Here is a 19,608-nt window from a genome sequence, read left to right on the forward strand (position 1 = left end):
CCTGATTGGTGGAGTGCTGCAGAGATGGTTGTTCTCCTCTCTCCACAGAGAAATGCTGGAGCTCTGTCAGAGTGACCATCGGGTTCTTGGTCACCTCCCTGACTAAGGCCCTTCTCCCCCGATCGCTCAGTTTGGCCGGGCGGCCAGCTCTAGGAAGAGTCCCGGTGGTTCCAAACTACTTCCATTTACGGATGATGGAGGCCACTGTGCTCATTGGGACCTTCAATACTGCAGAAATTTTTCTGAACCCTTCCCCAGATCTGTGCCTCGATACAATCCTGTCTCGGAGGTCTACAGACAATTCCTTGGACTTCATGGCTTGGTTTGTGCTCTGACATGCACTGTTAACTGTGGGACCTTATATAGACAGGTGTGTGCCTTTCCAAATCATGTCCAATCAGCTAAATTTACCACAGGTGGACTCCAATCAAGTTGTAGAAACATCTCAAGGATGATCAGTGGAAACAGGATGCACCTGAGCTCAATTTTGAGTGTCATGGCAAAGGCTGTGAATACTTATGTACATGTGATTTTTTTATTTTTTTTTTCCATTTTTTATTTGTAATAAATTTGCAAAGATTTCAAACAAACTTCTTTCACGTTGTCATTATCGGGTATTGTTTGTAGAATTTTGAGGAAAATAATGAATTTAATCCATTTTGGAATAAGGCTGTAACATAACAAAATGTGGAAAAAGTGAAGCACTGTGAATACTCTCCAGATGCACTGTACTTCACCTTTAAGTCAGTATAATTACTGACTGCTTGTTCATATTGTATAACATCATGTACTGTAGTTACTTGTATGTATTCAGTAGATACTTGTCTCTTATCTGTATACATACACATCCAACTGTCTTAGTTCTCCTCCTCACAATATCAACAAAATATTTCTTCCGCTTTGAAGTCACATTGCTTGCCTATTATTGACATCTCTCTCATTCACTGTCTTTCCTCATTCCCTCAACCCCTTCGTCTCTCTCAGATCTGGTCTGTTCATGCAGGAGGCCTCTCTAAAGGCTCTGGTTACTGATCTGTGAGTGGAAAATTGTAATTGTATTAGAACCCCCCCACCCACCTCAGTGAACAAGAAACACCACTTGAAGTTCCCCTGTCATTTCCTGTTTTGGCAGTAGGAAATGAGATGGTTTATTTGTTAGACTGTGTTAGACTTTCAATACCATGTAATAACTGAAAGAATCACACACACCCTCTACCTAGAAATAACACTTTGGGTGATCCAATATGTCATTTTAGATTTAATTGTACGTTTTAGTTCCTGTCTAGGTGTATGAATCATCTCTTCCCATTTCAGAAATTATACATCCATTTAGTCATCCATTGGTGTGTCTGTTAAATTGATTTTGTGTTTGCATATTTGTATTTCAGTCTTGTGTCACTTGAAGATGAACAGCTCTGTGAATCATCCAAAACTGGTATGTTGAGCTCTTAACGCACAATTTGTAAAACACCCAGTCCAACATCATGATTACTCAGCCTAATGCTTATCTAAGGTCCTGTTTACACCTTGTATTAATATCCATGGCTAGTGATCCAATCATATGTGGTCAGCCAACACGTGGTATTAACATGTGTCTCAAATGCGTCTCCTGTGATCACTTTGACAAATCACAAAAAACAGAGTTTCTCCCAGTATAGTCAATTTTTTTTCTCAACCCAAATGTGACAATGCGATTTTAATTGCATTGGCTCATTAATTTCAGAAAAGCATGATTCTGATGTGCATGTTTTATAAAATCTGTGTAACTGCATGTTTTTGTCAGGCATAGCAAAGATGTTCCATGAAGCCTTGTTCATATAAGGGTTTTTTGAGATCAGACAGTTATTTTCTTTTAACCTCCTTAGACCCGAGCATGGCTGCTGTGTGCATTTTTCCATTTCCCTTTTTGATTTGTAACTAGTAACACCTAATAAACAAATTAAAAAAAAAAAAATAATTCTAGAGCATATAGTTTTCCTAAAAAAACAATATTGTCCATATGTATGTGGAAAGAGGGCTAAGTTGTGAAATTTTAAATAATACCAAGCTATAGAAAGTAGCTTTTTTTTTCATCAAATTGTTTGTTTTCAGTAATGTTAGTTATTAATGTTTTTGAGACGTTACAGACATTACATCAGAAATTAGCATAATTGATTCTGATTCAAAATAATGGCCAGCATCATCCAGTTACTGCCAACCATGTTAAAATAAATATATGTACTATGTACTGATTACCATTGTCTCATGTCTGCCAAACATGTTGAGTGATTGAAACATCATTGTAGTGTGGAGGAGGGCATGGCCGGGCCGGAATGACCCCAATCAGTCTGATGAGGTGAGCAAGGGATAAAGGCGACCGGAGACAGCAGTTCGAGAGAGGGAGAGAGCTACAGGCAGCTGTCCTGCATGTTTGTTTGTTATTTGGCTTTTGCTTTAAATTCACTATTAAATTATGAGTTACACCTTCAAGCCGGTTCTCGCCTCCTCTTTTCCCTTTTAACCCCTTTACACTGGTGCCAAAACCCGAGTTGGAAGAAGTACGCCCCATGGAGCTCCCCCCGTTGGCAGAAATCCTCAAGTCCCTCGCCGGCCTACACCAATCCCACCAACAATCCCTGCTTGAGCTGAGACAAGAACAGGATCGTCGATTCTTCAAGATTCTACAAGCTCAAGCAGAGGACCGGCATGCGATCCAGAGCCTTCTCAGCCAGGAGAAAGCCCCAGCCACGACCCTGGCCACCACATCCCCCATGCCCCTGGCCACGCTCCAGAAGATGGGGGCGGCAGATGATCCAGAGGCGTTCATAGACCTCTTTGAGCGTACCGCCGAGATCTGGGGCTGGCCGCGCAGCCAATGGGCGGCCAGGCTCATTCCTTTGCTGTCCGGGGAAGCCAAGCTTGCAGCTCAACAACTGCTGGCGGCTATACTTCTGGCTTACGAGGACCTGAAGAAGTCCATCCTGCAGCGGGTTGGCCGAAGTCTGGAGCAGAATCACCAGCTCTTCCACGTCATGAAGTTGGAGAGGACCGGCTGCCCATTTGTCTTTGCCCAACTGCTCCGAGATGCCTGCCGGAGATGGCTGCTGGTGGGGGATCGCAACATCGAGGGAGTGATCGTTCAGGTGGTACTGGAGCAGCTAGTCCATCAGCTACTGCAAGGAACAGCGGAATGGGTCCAGTGAGCCCGCCCGGCATCACTGGAGGAGGCTGTCCAATTGGCGGAGGACCATATGGCGGCATACCCGAGGGCAGAAGAGCCCTCCTACTCTCTCCCCTCCCCCTATGTCTTTTCCCTCCCTTCTTCCCTCTCACTCTGCTCTCTCCCCAGGGCCCGTTCCTGCCCCGCTGAGGCAAGGAGTCCCGCCACCGAGGCCAGTTCCCCATGCGTGGGGGTTGGTACCCCCAGCATCTATGGTACCCCGTCGCTCTCCCCCTCAGGTAGAAGCACCCGCCAACGCAGGTGTGGGGGTAGTGCCTGGGCCAGCCTGCTGGAGCTGTGGAGATCTGGGACACTTCCAGGATCAGTACCCTGTGATGGAGCTGAAGACGGTGGTCCGGATCCCCAACACTCCTCAGGCTGCCCCCGACCAGGGCGTACCGGATACCGGTAAGTGTCAAGGAAGGGTACTCACCAGGCATTGGTGAACACGGGTTGCAATCAAACCACTATCCACCAACAAATGTATTATTTCGGAGGGGTCCTGCGCAAAAGTGACGAGATGTGAAATGTGCGATGCTCTGGCAGGGGAGGCGGAGCCGGGGCCTTTTTTGTCAGCTCCATGTCAGGATGACATGAGGGGGGAGAGGCTGCAGCCCCTCCCATCCTCGGGATTTCCTGAAGGGGATTTCCCTTTGGAGCAGTCGTGAGACGAGACCCTCAAGCACGCCTTCAACCAAGTGAGTGTGATCGATGTTCAGCAACTCCAGCCGAAGGTCGCACTTTCATATCCCTATTTCGCAATTATAAACGAGCGGTTGTATAGAGTGACGCAGGATGCTCAAACAAAGGAAGAAACAACCCAGCCCTTAATACAGCGGAGCTGTCGGGAAATGGTGTTCCACGCAGCTCATTATAATCCCGTGGCGGGTCATCTAGGGGAAAGAAAAACACTGAACCAACTAATAGCCCGACATCGCTTTGTATTGGTCCTGGTGGACTATGCAACAAGATATCCGGAAGCAGTGCCTCTGCGCAGCATCTCAGCACGTAATGTTGTGGAGACACTCTTCAAAATAATCTCCCGGGTGGGGATTCCGAAAGAAATCCTCACCGATCAGGGGACAACCTTTATGTCGCGGACATTACGCAAGCTTTATGAATTATTGGGCATTAAGTCAATTCGCACCAGCATTTACCATCCACAAACAGATGGCCTGGTGGAGAGATTTAATAAAACCCTTAAAAACATGATTCGTAGGGTCACGTGACGCCATGCAAGGAGCAGACGTGTGAGCGACAAGCTCTGCACACTTTGCTGAATTTTCGATTATTCTCATGTTATAATCTGGTGAATTTTGATACACCCAGTTACACATTTGCCCTTTGTTGCAAAACATGTCAAAGAAGTCAAAATCCTCGGGCTCTGGAGACATTAAAAGACACTTACGTGTTCAGGATGAAAGCCCCGACAGGCCTACAGAGCGGGGACTCGATTTGGATGGCGCGGTGTGAGAAGGAATCCAGCATCAACTGTCCAACATGTCGGTGATGTTGACGAAGATTCTTGCTGACTTGGAGGATCTCGCTGTAATACGTCGATCGATTACGGCGATGGAAATAAAATTCTCCGAGTTAGTTACAAGAGTGACTGATGTTGAAAAATGAATCGATTTTTTGGAATCTTCGGAGAGGGAATTAACCGCTAATCCGTCCGTGACCAAAGTTGATTTGGAACATCTCCTTGAAAAGCTTGAAGATCTTGAGAATAGAAGCCGCAGGAATAATGTTCGAATTGTTAGAATTCCTGAGCATGAGGAGGGCAGAGATATGGTGAAATTCCTGAGTCTGCTCGACATAACAGGCCACAAGCTGGAAATCAAGTGAGCTCACAGATCTCCTGAGGGAGATAGGCTCTGATAGATTCTGGACAGATTTCTGAGATCATCCGATAAAGATCTTGTGTTGCGCCAGGTGAGGAGCAAAGGGAAGCAAAATATCTACATGCTCACACAAAGGATGTCTTTTATAAAGTTGACGGACTGTGTAAGTCATGGTGTATATACTTTTATGCGGCCTCCGAGTGAATTAACTCGACCATCCGGGGAACTGGGATGCCGGTTTTGTTTCTTTTTGTATTGGTTCTGCCTAGTGGCTGGAGCTTGTTCTATTGAATAACACTCCTTTGGAACAGCTGTGGATTAATCTGTCCGTTCTTCGTGCTTATTCCTCCTGCTGGCTGTAGTTTGTTTTGTTGAGTTTTTTTTTTTACGGGACATTGGAATTATTACGTCATCCGCTGAACTCATAACAGCCGGCTCACTGAACATTCGTCTCTCTGTTTGAGGAATCTAAACGGTTTTAAATTGGCTGGAATTTGTTTTGTGGAAGATCACATCCTTGAGACAGTTCTGTGGGATGAATCTACATGTTCTTTGAGTTCATTCTTCCTATTTGCTGGGTTTATTTTACAAAGTATTTTCTGTTATTTTCTGTATTTTCAAATTTGTGAGGCAAAATTGAGCAATCCGATGGCAAAGTTGTCGTGGGGGCTCGTGGGCATTCATGGCCTTTTGAGTTTAGAGGGATTGTCGCCGGTTGGCGCTTTCGTGCACGGGGTTAATGTGCACGTTTTTCTTTTTTCTGTTTGTTTTGTTCGGGGGATGTTTGGGAGTTGATTGTTTTACTAATGGGGAATGTGGTCTGTATAATTTTGTTTTTCACACACAATTTTGTTTTTTTATTATATCAATATGTCAGTTGTTAATATGAGTGTACTATCTCTCTCCACATGGAATGCAAATGGGTTGGGTCACCCCATAAAAAGAAGGAAGGTTATTACGTTTCTTAAACGTAAGAAATATGATATAGTGTTTCTTCAAGAAATGCATCTCTCCCCGCAGGAAGCTGAAAAATTTGGGAAGATATGGGGTGGACATGTTTTTTTTAGTGCTGGCTCAAGTAAGAGCAAGGTAGTCATTATATTGGTAAATAAACATCTACAATTCAAATGTCTCAAACAGATTAAAGATAAATTAGGAAGAGTCATTATTGTGTTAGTTGAAATTCAAGGGCAAAGGTTGATTTTGGCTAATATTTATGCACCTAACGCTGATAAGGTTTTTTTTATAGATCTTGAAGGGATGTTGCAAGCTGCTGGCACCCCTCTTGATATAATATTGGGAGGAGACTTTAATCTTTTGATGGACTTAGTCCTTGATCATAGTGAAGCAAAAGTGTGTAAACCCCCTTTGGCTAGATGGTTTTGCCGCTGAATTTTTTGGATCCTATGCTACAGAACTGGCTCCACTTTTGTTAAAAGTTTATACTGAATCATTAAAGAATGGAAAGCTTCCTCCAACCATCACACAAGCCTGTATCAGTCTGATTCTTAAAAAGGACAAAGATCCAAGTGAGTGTAAAAGTTACCATCCAATCTCCCTGATCCAACTAGATGTAAAAATATTGTCAAAAATTTTGGCTAACCGATTAAGTAAAGTTATGACATCTCTTATACATATATATCAGGTGGGGTTTATTCAGGGCCGTAGCTCTTCTGATAACATCAGGCGTCTCATCAATATTATGTGGTCAGTGGTGAATGATCAGACTCTGATCGCTGCCATCTCACTTGATGTCGAAATGGCATTTGATATGGTAGAATAGGATTATCTTTTTAAGATTTTGGAAATGTATGGGTTTGGGAGTACATTTATTGGTTGGATTAAGTTACTTTATAAACACCCTGTAGCAGCATTACAAACAAATGGATTAATTTCAGATTATTTTACTCTGGATAGGGGAACTTGGCAGGGCTGCGCTCTTTCCCCTTTATTGTTCTGTCTTGCCCTGGAACCATTAGCAGACACGATAAGAAAGGAGGATGATTTTCCAGGGGTGATTGCAGGAGGTGTGGCGCATAAGCTTCTGCTTTACGCAGATGATATTTTATTATTTGTCTCTGAACCTACTAGATCTATGCCTTGCCTCCACTGAATTATTAATTCCTTTTCAAAGTTCTCAGGATACAAATTTAATTGGTCTAAATCCGAAGCTTTGGCTCTGACAGCGTACTGTCCAGTGACTGCTTTCCAGCCAGGCGCCTTCCAATGGCCCAAACAGGGCATTAAGTATTTGGGGAATTTATTCCCAGCAAATTTGTCTGATTTAGTTAGTGTCAATTTTGACCCTTTAATAAAAAGATTTTCGAGCAATGTGGGCAGGTGGGTTTCATTACATTTATCGATGATTGGAAAGGTTAATGTTATTAAAATGAATTGTATTCCAAAATTTAACTACCTGCTACAGTCCCTACCTGTAGATGTCCCCCTCTCTTATTTCAAGCAATTCGATAGCATAGCGAAGTCATTCATTTGGGATGGTAAACGTCCCAGATTGCATTTTAATAAGTTACATAGGCCGATTGACAAAGGTGGGCTAGGCCTACCCAAGATTTTGTTTTATTACTATGCGTTCAGTCTCAGACATTTGGCTCATTGGTCACTTCCACCTGAGACAATAACAAGCCCCTCCCTGGTTTGTTATTGAACAGGCAGTTCTTGCCCCTATTTCGCCATTACAAAGCATCTCTATCAAACCAATTGGAAAAGTTAAGTTACATCCCGTTATTTCGCATTTACACTCAGTATGGACTAAAGTGTCCAGATTGATTAAATTGGACACTTATTTAAATGTTGGCTCGAGCATATGGCAGAACCCAAGATTATGTATTGGCAAGTCCCCTTTCTGCTGGCCAGAATGGATTGTGAGGGGGGTTGCTACACTCGGTGACCAATATGAAAGTGGAGTATTGAGATCGTTTGAAAACTTGGTCCAACATTTTGGGATCCCCAGACCTCAGTTTTATAGGTATTTACAATTGCGCCACCTGCTTTGGACTATTTTTGGGAGTAGCACACACCCCACTGAGGAGGCAGATGCTTTGGGAGAGGTGATTGTGGCTTTTGGAAAAGGTCATGAGGCATCAGTGTACTACTCCCTGTTAATTCAGAGTATGGGGGATGGAGCTTTAAATTCTATTAAGAAATGATGGGAGAAAGATTTGAATTTGGTATTGGAGGATGGAGTGTGGACTAAGATTCTGAAAAATGTCAAGTCTGCATCTAGAGATGCAAGGGTTCGCCTTATGCAATTTAAGATTTTACAAAGAATTTATTGAACCCCCTCTAGATTATATAGGCTTGGTCTTAAAGACACACCCACATGCTGGCGATGCCAATCAGAAGTTGGAGACATAGCCCATGTTTTTTGGGGATGCATTAAGATCCAAGATTTTTGGTTAAAATTTCAGAATTATTTGCATGACATTCTGGGCACTCAAATTTTACTTTGCCCCAGTCTTTGCATTTTGGGCGATGGGGAAGTTATAAATTCGGGCGACAAATATATAAAAAATTGGGTTCTGACTGGCGTGATGATCGGTAGACAAATTATTTTAAGGGGATGGAAGTCAGACGGAGCGCCACCATTTCTGGAGTGGTGTGCAGAGATGGGGAGGGTGGCGGCTTATGAGAAGATGATAGATAGAAGGCTGGGGTGGGAGGACTTATTTTTCTGGAAGTGGGGTAGGCATTTGGCAGTTTTGGAGGACTGTAGGGGAAGGGATGAGGAGGGAGATGTTTAGTTTAATTATGTATATTTATTATATATTTTATTTTTTATTTATTTTAAATTTTTTTATTTTATTGTTTGTGTGTATTATTTTATGTGACCACAGGGGTGTTTTTTGGGGTAGGGTGGGGTTGGTGTTTGGGGAGGGATCTTAATGAGTGTTAAAAGTTAAATGTTGATTTGGTGTGAATATGTTGTGTTTTTCTCTGTTGTGCTTTCTCTTTGAATCAATAAAAAATTTTATTTACAAAAAAACATGATTCGTAAGTTTGTGCACGAGGATGCTAGAAATTGGGACAAATGGCTCGATCCCCTGTTATTCGCAGTATGAGAGGTCCCGCAAGCCTCCACTGTGTTTTCCCCATTCGGGCTGTTGAATGGGCGGTGCCTGCGTGGCGTGCTTGATGTCATACACGAAGCTTGGGAGGAGGGACCTTCAACCAGTAAGAATGAAATTTAATACGTTCTTGATCTTAGAGCAAAATTCCACACATTGGGGCAACTAACACAGGAGAATTTGCTCCAAGATCAAGAATGACAGAGCCGACTGTATAACGGGAACTCGGCTGCGGGAATTTGCACCGGGAGATAAGGTACTTGTATTACTCCCCACATCGAGCTCCAAATGACTCACCAAGTGGCAAGGACCCTTTGAGGTCACACGACGAGTGAGGGAACTCGATTATGAGGTAAAGTGAACCGATAGAGGGGGCGCATGTCAAATTTATCACCTTAACCTCCTGAAATTGTGGAGGGAGGCGGCCCCTGTGACGTTGGCTACGGTGGTTCCAGTGAGGGCGGAGCTTGGGCCGGAGGTAAATACAAAATACAATTGCATCACCCCGGTCACTTGTGGAGACCACCTCTCGCAGTACCAACTCGCAGAGGTTGCCAAACTACAACAGGAATTCGCAGATGTGTTTTCCCCTCTACTGGGTCGCACAAACCTCATCCAGCACCACATTGAGACCGAGCCGGGGGTGGTGGTACGTAGCCGGCCCTACCGATTGCCTGAGCATAAAAAAAATAAAAAATAGTATTGGATGCAATGCTCGATATGGGAGTAATAGAGGAATCCCACAGCGATTGGTCTAGCCCTGTTGTTCTGGTTCCTAAGAGCGACGGGACTGTACGGTTCTGTGTGGATTATAGAAAAGTCAACACAGTGTCTAAATTTGATGCCTACCCAATGCCTCGTATTGATGAGTTGCTCGATCGGTTAGGCACTGCTCGATTTTATTCGACACTAGATTTGACAAAAGGTTATTGGCAGATCCCCTTGACACTTTTTCCCATGAAAAAACGGCCTTCTCCACACTGTTTGGATTACACCAATTTGTGACTCTTCCGTTCGGTTTGTTTGGGGCTCCAGCCACATTTCAGCGCCTCATGGACTGAATCCTCAGATCTCATTCGGCTTACACCGCTGCCTATTTGGATGACATCATAATTTATAGCAATGATTGGCAGCGGCATATGCAGCATCTGAGGGCAGTTCTGAGGTCGCTGCGACGGGCGTGGCTCACAGCAAATCCTAAGAAGTGCGCGATTGGGTGGGTGGAGGTATGGTATATGGGGTTCCACTTGGGCCACGGGCAGGTGCATTCCCAAATTGACAAGATGGCGGTGATTGCGTCCTGCCCAAGGGCCAAGACCCAAGACCAAAAAGGGGGTGAGACAGTTCCTGGGGCTGGCTGGCTATTATAGGAGATCTGTGCCTAACTATACGGACGTCTCCAGCCCGCTGACTGATCTCACTAAAAAGGGAGCTCCAGACACGGTCCAGTGGACGGAGCAGTGCCAACAGGCATTTACGCAGGTTAAAGCTGCACTTTGCGGGGGGCCGCTTTTACATGCATCTAACAGGGGGCTGGGGGCCGGGCTCTCACAGGTGGTGGAGAGTGAGGAGCGCCCGGTGCTGTACATCAGCCGCAAGCTCTCCTTGAGGGAAACAAAGTACAGCACTGTGTACAGCACAAAGGAGTGTCTAGCCATCTAGTGGGTGGTCCTCACTCTCCGTTACTACCTGCTGGGGCGGGCCTTCACCCTCTGCTCAGATCACGCCCCACTCCAATGGCTCCACCGCATGAAGGATACCAACATGCGGATCACCCGGTGGTATCTGGCTCTCCAGCCCTTTAAATTCAAGGTGGTCCACAGACCGGGGGCACAGATGGCTGTCGCCGACTTCCTTTCCAGAAATGGGGGGGAGTGGTAGGCAGGCCGGATGGCACCCCAGCCTGAGTCGGGCGGTGGGGGTTTGTGCCAGTGGGGGCGTGGTAGAGCATCCGTCTGGAGAGAAAGCGGTAAGGGTGCTTATACCTGAGCTAGATTTTGTCTAACACCTGTCTCTAATTCCAGTGAGCATGGGGAGAGCGGCATATATGTGGCCACGCCATAAGCAGAGAGGCAGAGAGAGTCTGGCATGAGAGTCTCACGGTGAAGCTACTGAGTTGTGACCTTAAAGAGTTGTGATAAAGACTTTGTGATGATTAAGAGGCTGTGACTAGCAGCCTTTGACGCTAAAGAGTTTGTGAAGCTGAAGAAGTTACTTTGCCAGTTGTGACTGTTTTACGCCGAAGTTTGTGATTAAAAGCTCACCTGAAACCTGAAATGACCTCCTTCCCTCATTCTGTGTGACTTCTCTTACAATCATTTGCAGCCTGAAACTGAACTTTTATTTTTGGATTTTAGGAGTGAATGCACTTAGCTGCATAGAGAGCTACAGGATGCTCCCTTGCTCCCTATTTAATGGCTTAACCTTCAGTGTGCTGTCTGTCTGCACTGGTCTCAGAACAGTAAACTCCATGTAAAGCCTCTGAAAGCAACACTTTTCAGCTTTTGGATGAGCCCATTGATTCTTGCAAATGCACAGTAAATATAGTAATGCATTTACTAATGTTAATGAATAGAACTGTATTGTACAGTGATGGCAAAATAAAAATCCACATATCTGTACATCATGTTTATCAGTGCACTGACATGTGAAAAATTAATGAATTTTTTTAAAGCGGCATACCAAACGAAACGAGTGACACTGCTCTTTATATCCAAACAGGTTTCAGTGAAAAAAACTTAAAGTGGTTTCTTACCAGAGGCATGTTGTTGTGTCACGTGACTCTGTACGCCAGAAATGTAACCCTTAAATGACAGTCTAGAGTGTTGTGAGCAGTATTCAGTTGGTTTAAATTATGCGTTGCGTATAGGGAAGCCAAAATACAGCGTCCACGCATGTGGTGGATGCAGGGGTTGCACAAGGTTAAAGTTTCACTTAAAACCCTTGTTTGGATGCAAAGTTTGAGTTTAATGTGTAGGTGGTCCATTGTTGGGATGCATTAAGCCAAGCGCACTACACAACTCGCAGTTGGTGCCCTGCACACACTTAATGGTTCAATCTTTTGTTTTTGCTCACACCACACAACACTTATCGCGGACTGCATGTATCTACTACAAGACCATTGGAGATCGGATCACCGAAGCAGATATAAATACCAGGTGTAAATGGGGCCCAAAAGCTCAAGTGTTTTAGAAAGATGTTCTTTCTTTTATCGTTAACAGTTCCTTCTCGTGCTGTAGATGGACAGAGTAGAGGATCTGACAGTTCTTTGTGTGCCAGCCTGGACTCTGGTAGGTTTGATGTGTTTGTGTGCGAGCATCTTATTTTTACACTATGCCTGTTTGTATCGCTCACGTTCACTTCTGCACCTGTACTGCAGCCTTGAATGAACAATTAGGCCCTTTTGGTGAAGCTAGCACAGATGATGACCTCCTATTCATGACCTGTGACCTTGCCCCGTTCATGATCCCTTCCCTCGCTCCAGCTTTGACCCCAACCCGAAACATGGCCATGCCTGCTGTGCAGCCCCACATATTGCAGGATGCCTCGGCACATGCAACGGTCCAGTGGGATTTAGGTGCCTCACATGAGGAAAAGCAGAAAGCTTTACTCAGCACTGTACAACCTGAAATAGGTATATATGTCTGTATAGGTCTCTCCCATTCACACAGCGCTCACTTAAGGCCTGTCCTTTCTCTCTAAAATCAATCTGAAACCTGCCTTGGATGTGTTCTTTTCATGCTTAAGGCTCTGTTCACCTTCTGATTACCTTCTGAGTTGTAAACAGACGGCAGGAGTGTCAGACCCTCTTAAACTGTTTAATTTCTTCAAACTTGGAAAAACCTTTCTGTCTTAAAACTGCGTTCTTCAGTTTGCTTTTTTTCTGGGATTCTGGGATACCTTTTCTTCTTTACCTAAAATTAGGTCTTGCTTTTTGTTAGTGCTGATTAACTGCATACACTAAATGGCCCAAAGTATGCAGGCACCCCTTTGTAAATTAATAGGTTTGGCTATTCCAGTCATTCCTGTGAAGACAAATCTTACGGCGTACAATAACATTTAAGAGAATTGTGTGCTTTGAAATTTGTGGCAACAGTTTAAGGAGGGCCCTTTTCTGCTTCAGCATGCACAAACCATTGTCCATAAAGCAATGGTTTATTGAGTCTATTGGGGATAAAATTGACTGACCTGCACAAAGCCCATACCTGAACTCTCCCAGACCATTGAACACCTTTGGGCTGAATTGGAATTTGCTCCATTGCCCAGTATCAGTGCCTGACCTCAATGAAATGTCTGAATGGGAAGCAAACTGTTGTTGGTTTTGAAATTAAATGATCAACAATTGGTTTGGTGTTCGAGTGTTCACATGTTTTTGGCCATGTAGTGTAATTTGTTTAAAATTATTAGAGTTTAGAAGTATTGATGCCTTTGATAAGATTATTTGTCTGACCATGTACTGTATTTATTAAAACATTTCTGTGATTTTATTTTACTGCCATTTATAGTGAAAGCACATTTTTGACACTTTTCCTGTTCATTGTGGTAGGCAGAGACCTGTTGTCTGAGGCTTTGCACTCCAGTGAGGTGAAAGAAGAGGAGGGAGAGAGAGGAGATTGGTCATTCCTGCAAGATCTGCTAAGTCCTGGTGCCACAGGTGGCACTAGTGAGTTCAGTAAGGTGTGGCAGGATGCTTTCGGCTGTTTTGAGGCCCCTCCTGCTCCAGTTGCTCCTGCCTCATCACAAGCAGAAACATCGAACACACCCACCGGCTTCCTGCCATCTCATCTACTGGACCACAGCCTCAGCGCAACAGGTTTGCTAAATCTTAGACTTCCCTCTAGTATTGGGAGGAATTATCCTTTTTGTGCCATTAGTGTGGCGCGCAAGCAGTTAATCACGGTCTTGCATGCAGATCACATCACTCTTGTTCATTTTTTGGTGTTATTCAGGATGGGCGACACCACCCATATTTCAAGCCCCACCTCTCCAACCACCTTGTGGAGGACAAACTCAGCCTGTCCAAAACAGCCCAAACTCTTCGGTTAATGGTGAGACATTTGTGTGCATTTCTCAATAGATGGAGATCAATGGGTAAGGTCTTAGTCCTAAATGGTCTTACCTCACAAATTTTCCTGAACTTTTCACTGTTTCTAATTGGTCTCTTTTGATTTCAGCTGCTAAAGGAAGTTCCAGGGACATGTCTGCCTGGTTCAACCTCTTTGCAGATCTGGACCCTCTGTCAAACCCAGATGCTATTGGATGCAGTGATCAGGAGCTCCTCAATGCCTGAGGTGTGTTTTTGTAAGTGTGTCTGTCTATTCACTGCTTAATTTTTCAAAAGTAAACAAGACCATGTCCAGACCAGGCGTGATGTGAAGATATTATATGCACATTGAAAGCAAAAATGCTGGATGACATTATAAAATCATAGCCAGTGAGAACTAGACTTATCTCACAGTAAAATCGGACTGACTTTTCATTAGCTAAAATCAGTCTGTGCTTATTGAAATGCTAAGCACTGTACCTAGTGGCAATAGCGGTACCTGTTGTTGGGCGCATGGGCATGTGTGAGCTCCATTTTACAGGTGAAATATCCTCTGAGGGGCGCCAAAAGGGAGTTGTGAAGTGAGTTGTTTTTTAGCTGTACAGGATATATATAATACAGTGAAGATGAATGCATATTTTATAAACTTATCCCTCCGTCACTGGAGCAAAACAAAAAAAACATCTGTACAGACAACTAACCGACAGTTGATCTAAGACAGCTGGACAGAGCAGAGTGAAGCCAGTGCAGTCTATGTAAAATGGGGGTGATGTGAGAAGATTTCTTGGAATAAGTGCAAACCCGAGCTGCAGAATTCTTAATGTATTGCAGTTTATTGATTGTTTTAATGGGGAGACCAGAAAAGAGGGCATTACAGTAGTTGAGTCGTGAAGTGATGAAAGTGTGAACAAGATTCTCTCCATCTTTTATATTGAGAATGGGGCGTAGTCTGGCAATATTACAGAGGTGAAAGAAAGCAGCTTTTGTGAGAGAAGAGATGTGTGGGAGGAAGCAAAATAATGCTGAGGTTTCTGACTGTAGAGGAGGGTCTGACCAGGACACCATCAATATCAACAGACTGATCACAGTGGCGAGATGAACAATTTGTAGAACCAACTAAAAGTACATCAGTTTTCTCAGTGTTAAGTTTGAGAAAATTATTGGTCATCCAAGTATTGATGTCATTGATACATGCAGATAAGGAGCATGTGGTAAGGGGGCAGCAGGTTTTGAATAGGGATGGGCATTCATCAATAATTTGGTATTTGAATATTTTAGCACATAAACAAATACTCAAATATTCTATTATTAAATGAAGGTAATTAATGAGAAAGAGACGTTGTAAAATTATTTAGTCATAAAGGTTGCGTCACCATTTAAAAAAACAATCTTCTAATTATATCCAAACCAAGCTTATATTATGTTCTGTGTTTTTTTTTGTTGAAAACATTTAAACAAGCAATGCGTGAAAACAAAAAAGTATAGAATGAAAGCATTTAAGCTCGTGCAAAGCGAAGAAAAAGAAACTGCTAATAAAATAGAAAACTTTTTATTTAAATTATGCATGAAATTTATGTAGAACCATATTGTACAGTGATAAAATTATGCAAAAATTACAATGACGTGCTTCCTGCCTCCTCCTCCATGTGATGCCTGACCTTACCAACGAGCTTAAATCATCCCTCTTATGAGCGCGCGTCACAGAGATGTACGGAAGCAAACATTTGTAGTTAAAAAGTATATAAGTTTTGTTTTGTTTCTAAAAAGAATCAATCATTTGGGGTCAGAAGAACTTTTATTTGTCGACTGGAGTCGTGTGGATTATTTGGATGCACCCTAAATATGCATTTTGGACCGTCAAAAAATGGAATACATTCACTTGCATTGTTTAAAGGAGGAGGCTTGAAATGAAATCCTAAAATTCTTAAATTCTGTTTTGATGAATAAAGAAACTCTTATACATCTTGGACGGCCTGAGGGTGAGTAAATTATCAGCAGATTTTCATTTTTGGGTGAACTATTCCTTTAAAACTGTTTTCTTAAAGAGATGCTCAAGGCGGCGTCCTGCAGCTTTCAGAGTGCGAAGTTCAGGTGTAAACCAGGGAGACGAGTGAGTGGAGGGGACAAGTCTACTTTTAAGAGGGGCATGTAAATCAAGGGCATTATAAATGGATGTATTGGATCTACTGAGGATGTCAATGGGACAGGTAAGTTCTGTAATATCTGTAAGGTATGAGGTTTGTACTGATGCAGAAAAGGATACAGGATCAATAGATTTAAAGTTGCGGTAGTTTATAATGGATTTCAGACATGACCTGGGGAGAGGGGTTTCACAACTTAAGTTCAATAAATGAATGATCAGACAGTCCAGTCTAAGAGCCAAGCACAGAGACATTACTTAAACCAGCAGTACAGACTAGCTCTAGAGTGTGGCCACGAGAGTGTGTAGGGAAGTCAACATGTTGTACTAAATTGATACACTCATACACAGACATGAGCTCATGGGCAGCAGCACAATCAGCATCTACATGTATGTTGAAATCACCAAGTAACAATACAGATGAACACATGACACAAGTTAGAGTTAACAGCTCATTCAGATCACTGAAGAAATCAGACAAAGATTTTGGTGGGCGATACACAAGAAACACAAACAGTGGCGATGGACCAATAACTTTAAAAAACAGGTATTCAGAGGTACTAATCTCATGGAAGTCAATGGTTTTAGTATGTAAGCTGCTGCGTTAGACAGATAGATTTAAATGCATTCTGTCTCCTAGAGATGAACGTAGTTTGGTGCGAAAAGTGCAAATCAATCCCAGAACAACAGCAAAGGACCTTGTGAAGATGCTGGAGGAAACAGGTAGACAAGTATCTATATCCACAGTAAAACGAGTCCTATATCGACATAACCTGAAAGGCTGCTATGCAAGGAGGAAGCCACTGCTCCAAAACTGCCAGACTACAGTTTGCAAGTGCACATGGAGACAAAGATCTTACTTTTTGGAGAAATGTCCTCTGGTCTGATAAAACAAAAATTGAACTGTTTGGCCATAATGACCATCGTTAAGTTTGGAGGAAAAAGGGTGAGGCTTGCAAGCCGAAGAACACCATCTGAACCGTGAAGCATGGGGGAGGCAGCATCATGTTGTGGGGGTGCTTTGCTGCAGGAGGGACTGGTGCACTTCACAAAATAGATGGCATCATAACGAAGGAAAATTATGTGGATATACTGAAGCAACATCTCAAGACATCAGCCAGGAAGTTAAAGCTTGGTCGCAGATGTCTATTTAGAAAAATAGATTTAAGGTATTATTTAAAGTTTCACAACTTAGTCCCGCCGTCCAAATATGTAGATACAAAAAAAATTGTTTTTTTTTTGCTTGTTTATTAGGTGCTACTAGTTACAAATCAAAAAGGGAAATGGAAAATGCACACAGCAGTCATGCTCGGGTCTCAGAAGGATAATGTAATGTCTTTAAATTATCTGAAATTGTATTCTTATTATAATATTATAAATAAATATTGAAATGTATTATATATTGATGATTATATATTAAAATATCTTTATTTCAGGACCTTTTTCAGCCAATATTGATGTGATTAATTTGATAAATTTATCTGCATATGTAATTAATGTAATTTTAAAATTTTAATCAATTGACATCCCCCCCCCCCCACTAAAAACACATACTTTTTTATTTTCATGATATCCGTGATGCATCTCAACTTCCACAATCAGTCTCTCCTTGTCCATGTTTAATACACATGAGGAACACTTCTTTGGTCCAAATAAATTTCAGTGTGGGTGGGGCTACCCAGCAAGATGCAGCAAAAATAGAAACCAAGTGACCAACAATATGTCCTGTTGCTTGTCACTTGTCCGTGTCACAGATGGTTAGGACTGAAACTTTGATTAGCATGGAAGGAACTGCTTTGATCACGTGTTGCTTTGCTATATCGCGCCTGGTAAGGACAGGCTTTAAGGCTTTACTTGAGTCATTGTATTGCAAGACTTGTATTGTGCATGAGTTAACCTTGTTCTCTACCTGCCATGTCTTCCTTTAGTGAGTGAAGGTTTAAAGCTGGATAACATCCAAATTATTCTCTCTACCCATGAGAGATCCTTGATTTGGAGCTTGAACATTACCTTTTCCTTAAACGATTCAACCTGAGCCAAGGAAGGATATACTGTAGAAAACTGTCCATATTAATTATGGGAATATGTCTCTTTCCATCTTTCAAAGTGTGTGTGAATGTGTGCGTCTACTGTATGTTAAGACAATGAAGGGTAAAATGTTTAAGAATTCTCTATATCACTAAATCTGAGTGTTGTTACATGGGAAATAAGGGGTTGGGGGGATAAACCTATATGAGTCTGTAAATACTAAATATCTCAAGTGGGGGGTTTGCTATAAGAGTTTTAAATATCCAGAAACAGGGTTACAGATTTATTACACCTATTATAGATTACAGACTGTATTTTACAGATTAACTACAGACAAAGTTACGCATGCATCACAAATATTTATTTTTGGATTCACTTTCACTTGTTTAGTTTAACGGCGAACAATAAAAACGATAAATTAAATTATTTATTGATACCATAATAGAGTGTTACTGTAAACTACATATGCAAGTCGTGTGCTGTGCCATTAGTTGAATGAAAATGAGATGGTATAATGGAGCTAATAATAGGTGATGCTTTCACAGTGACAATAATGCTATAATACACTCAGAGAATTAAGTTTTTCAGTTACACTGTGCTGCAAAACACTGGAAAGAATTCTCTGTGTGTGTTTGTGATCATTTTTTTGTATGTTATTTTGAGCGCCAGAAAACCTGGCAACCCCTTCCCCTACTCTAAAGAAACATGACACTTTTCATATTATTCCAGATTACCATACTCTTGACTCATAAAAAAATCAAATTATTGCTTGCACTAAACTGTCTCCGAGGGCCATCTCGGATGGTTCCAGAATGTATCTTGTCTGTTTTGATAACTTGTTTGTTTACACTCAATAGCTTATGTAGGTATCTAACCATGAAACATTTCAAATGGGATATCACTCCATATTTGACAAGCACATATTTCTCTGTTTTTGTGCAGTTTAATGTTTTGAGGTGTCACTTTCTGTACTAGAATAATTTCCTTGTGTTTGGAGCTATATGTTGCAACATTATTGTAACACTTTGTTCTTTATCTTTTTTTAAACTTTGTATGAAAAGAATGTACACTGCACCATTCATAGCTGCTTTCATTGGTTTATTTTATGCAACTATGCCTTTTGTTTCAGTTACATATACAATGTACTTGTAGAATTTCATTGAAGGAAACTGGAATGGAAGAGCTTTAATAGTCCATTTGAGAGTGAATAAATTTGAGTGAAATTCTGTCATTTTTAGTACTCTCGTTATTTGTTAATCTTGCATTGTTAT

At 42.3% G+C, this 19,608-nt stretch overlaps 1 protein-coding gene across 20 annotated transcripts in view; it reads left to right on the top strand.

The window, feature by feature from the left end:
• Positions 1–19,568, top strand: part of LOC127445836 (islet cell autoantigen 1-like protein) — a 38,023-nt gene extending 18,455 nt beyond the window's left edge. For 6 of the 20 annotated variants that reach the window (XM_051706241.1, XM_051706245.1, XM_051706247.1 and 3 more), the window contains 8 exons: positions 985–1,035; positions 1,389–1,435; positions 12,347–12,415; positions 12,505–12,759; positions 13,672–13,938; positions 14,075–14,173; positions 14,300–14,426; positions 16,215–19,568. In XM_051706241.1, coding sequence (XP_051562201.1) covers positions 985–1,035; positions 1,389–1,435; positions 12,347–12,415; positions 12,505–12,759; positions 13,672–13,938; positions 14,075–14,173; positions 14,300–14,415 — 904 coding nt within the window. In that variant the 3' untranslated portion in view covers positions 14,416–14,426; positions 16,215–19,568. Of the gene's footprint in view, positions 1–984; positions 1,036–1,388; positions 1,436–2,285; positions 2,461–11,149; positions 12,317–12,346; positions 12,416–12,504; positions 12,760–13,671; positions 13,939–14,074; positions 14,174–14,299; positions 14,427–16,214 lie in introns of those variants that run through there. The other 14 variants (XR_007898054.1, XM_051706243.1, XM_051706242.1 and 11 more) reach the window with 14 other exon arrangements.
• Positions 19,569–19,608: the final 40 nt, after the last annotated feature.

This window comes from Myxocyprinus asiaticus, chromosome 9, assembly GCF_019703515.2.
Source record: "Myxocyprinus asiaticus isolate MX2 ecotype Aquarium Trade chromosome 9, UBuf_Myxa_2, whole genome shotgun sequence".
NCBI classification, from domain to species: domain Eukaryota; kingdom Metazoa; phylum Chordata; class Actinopteri; order Cypriniformes; family Catostomidae; genus Myxocyprinus; species Myxocyprinus asiaticus.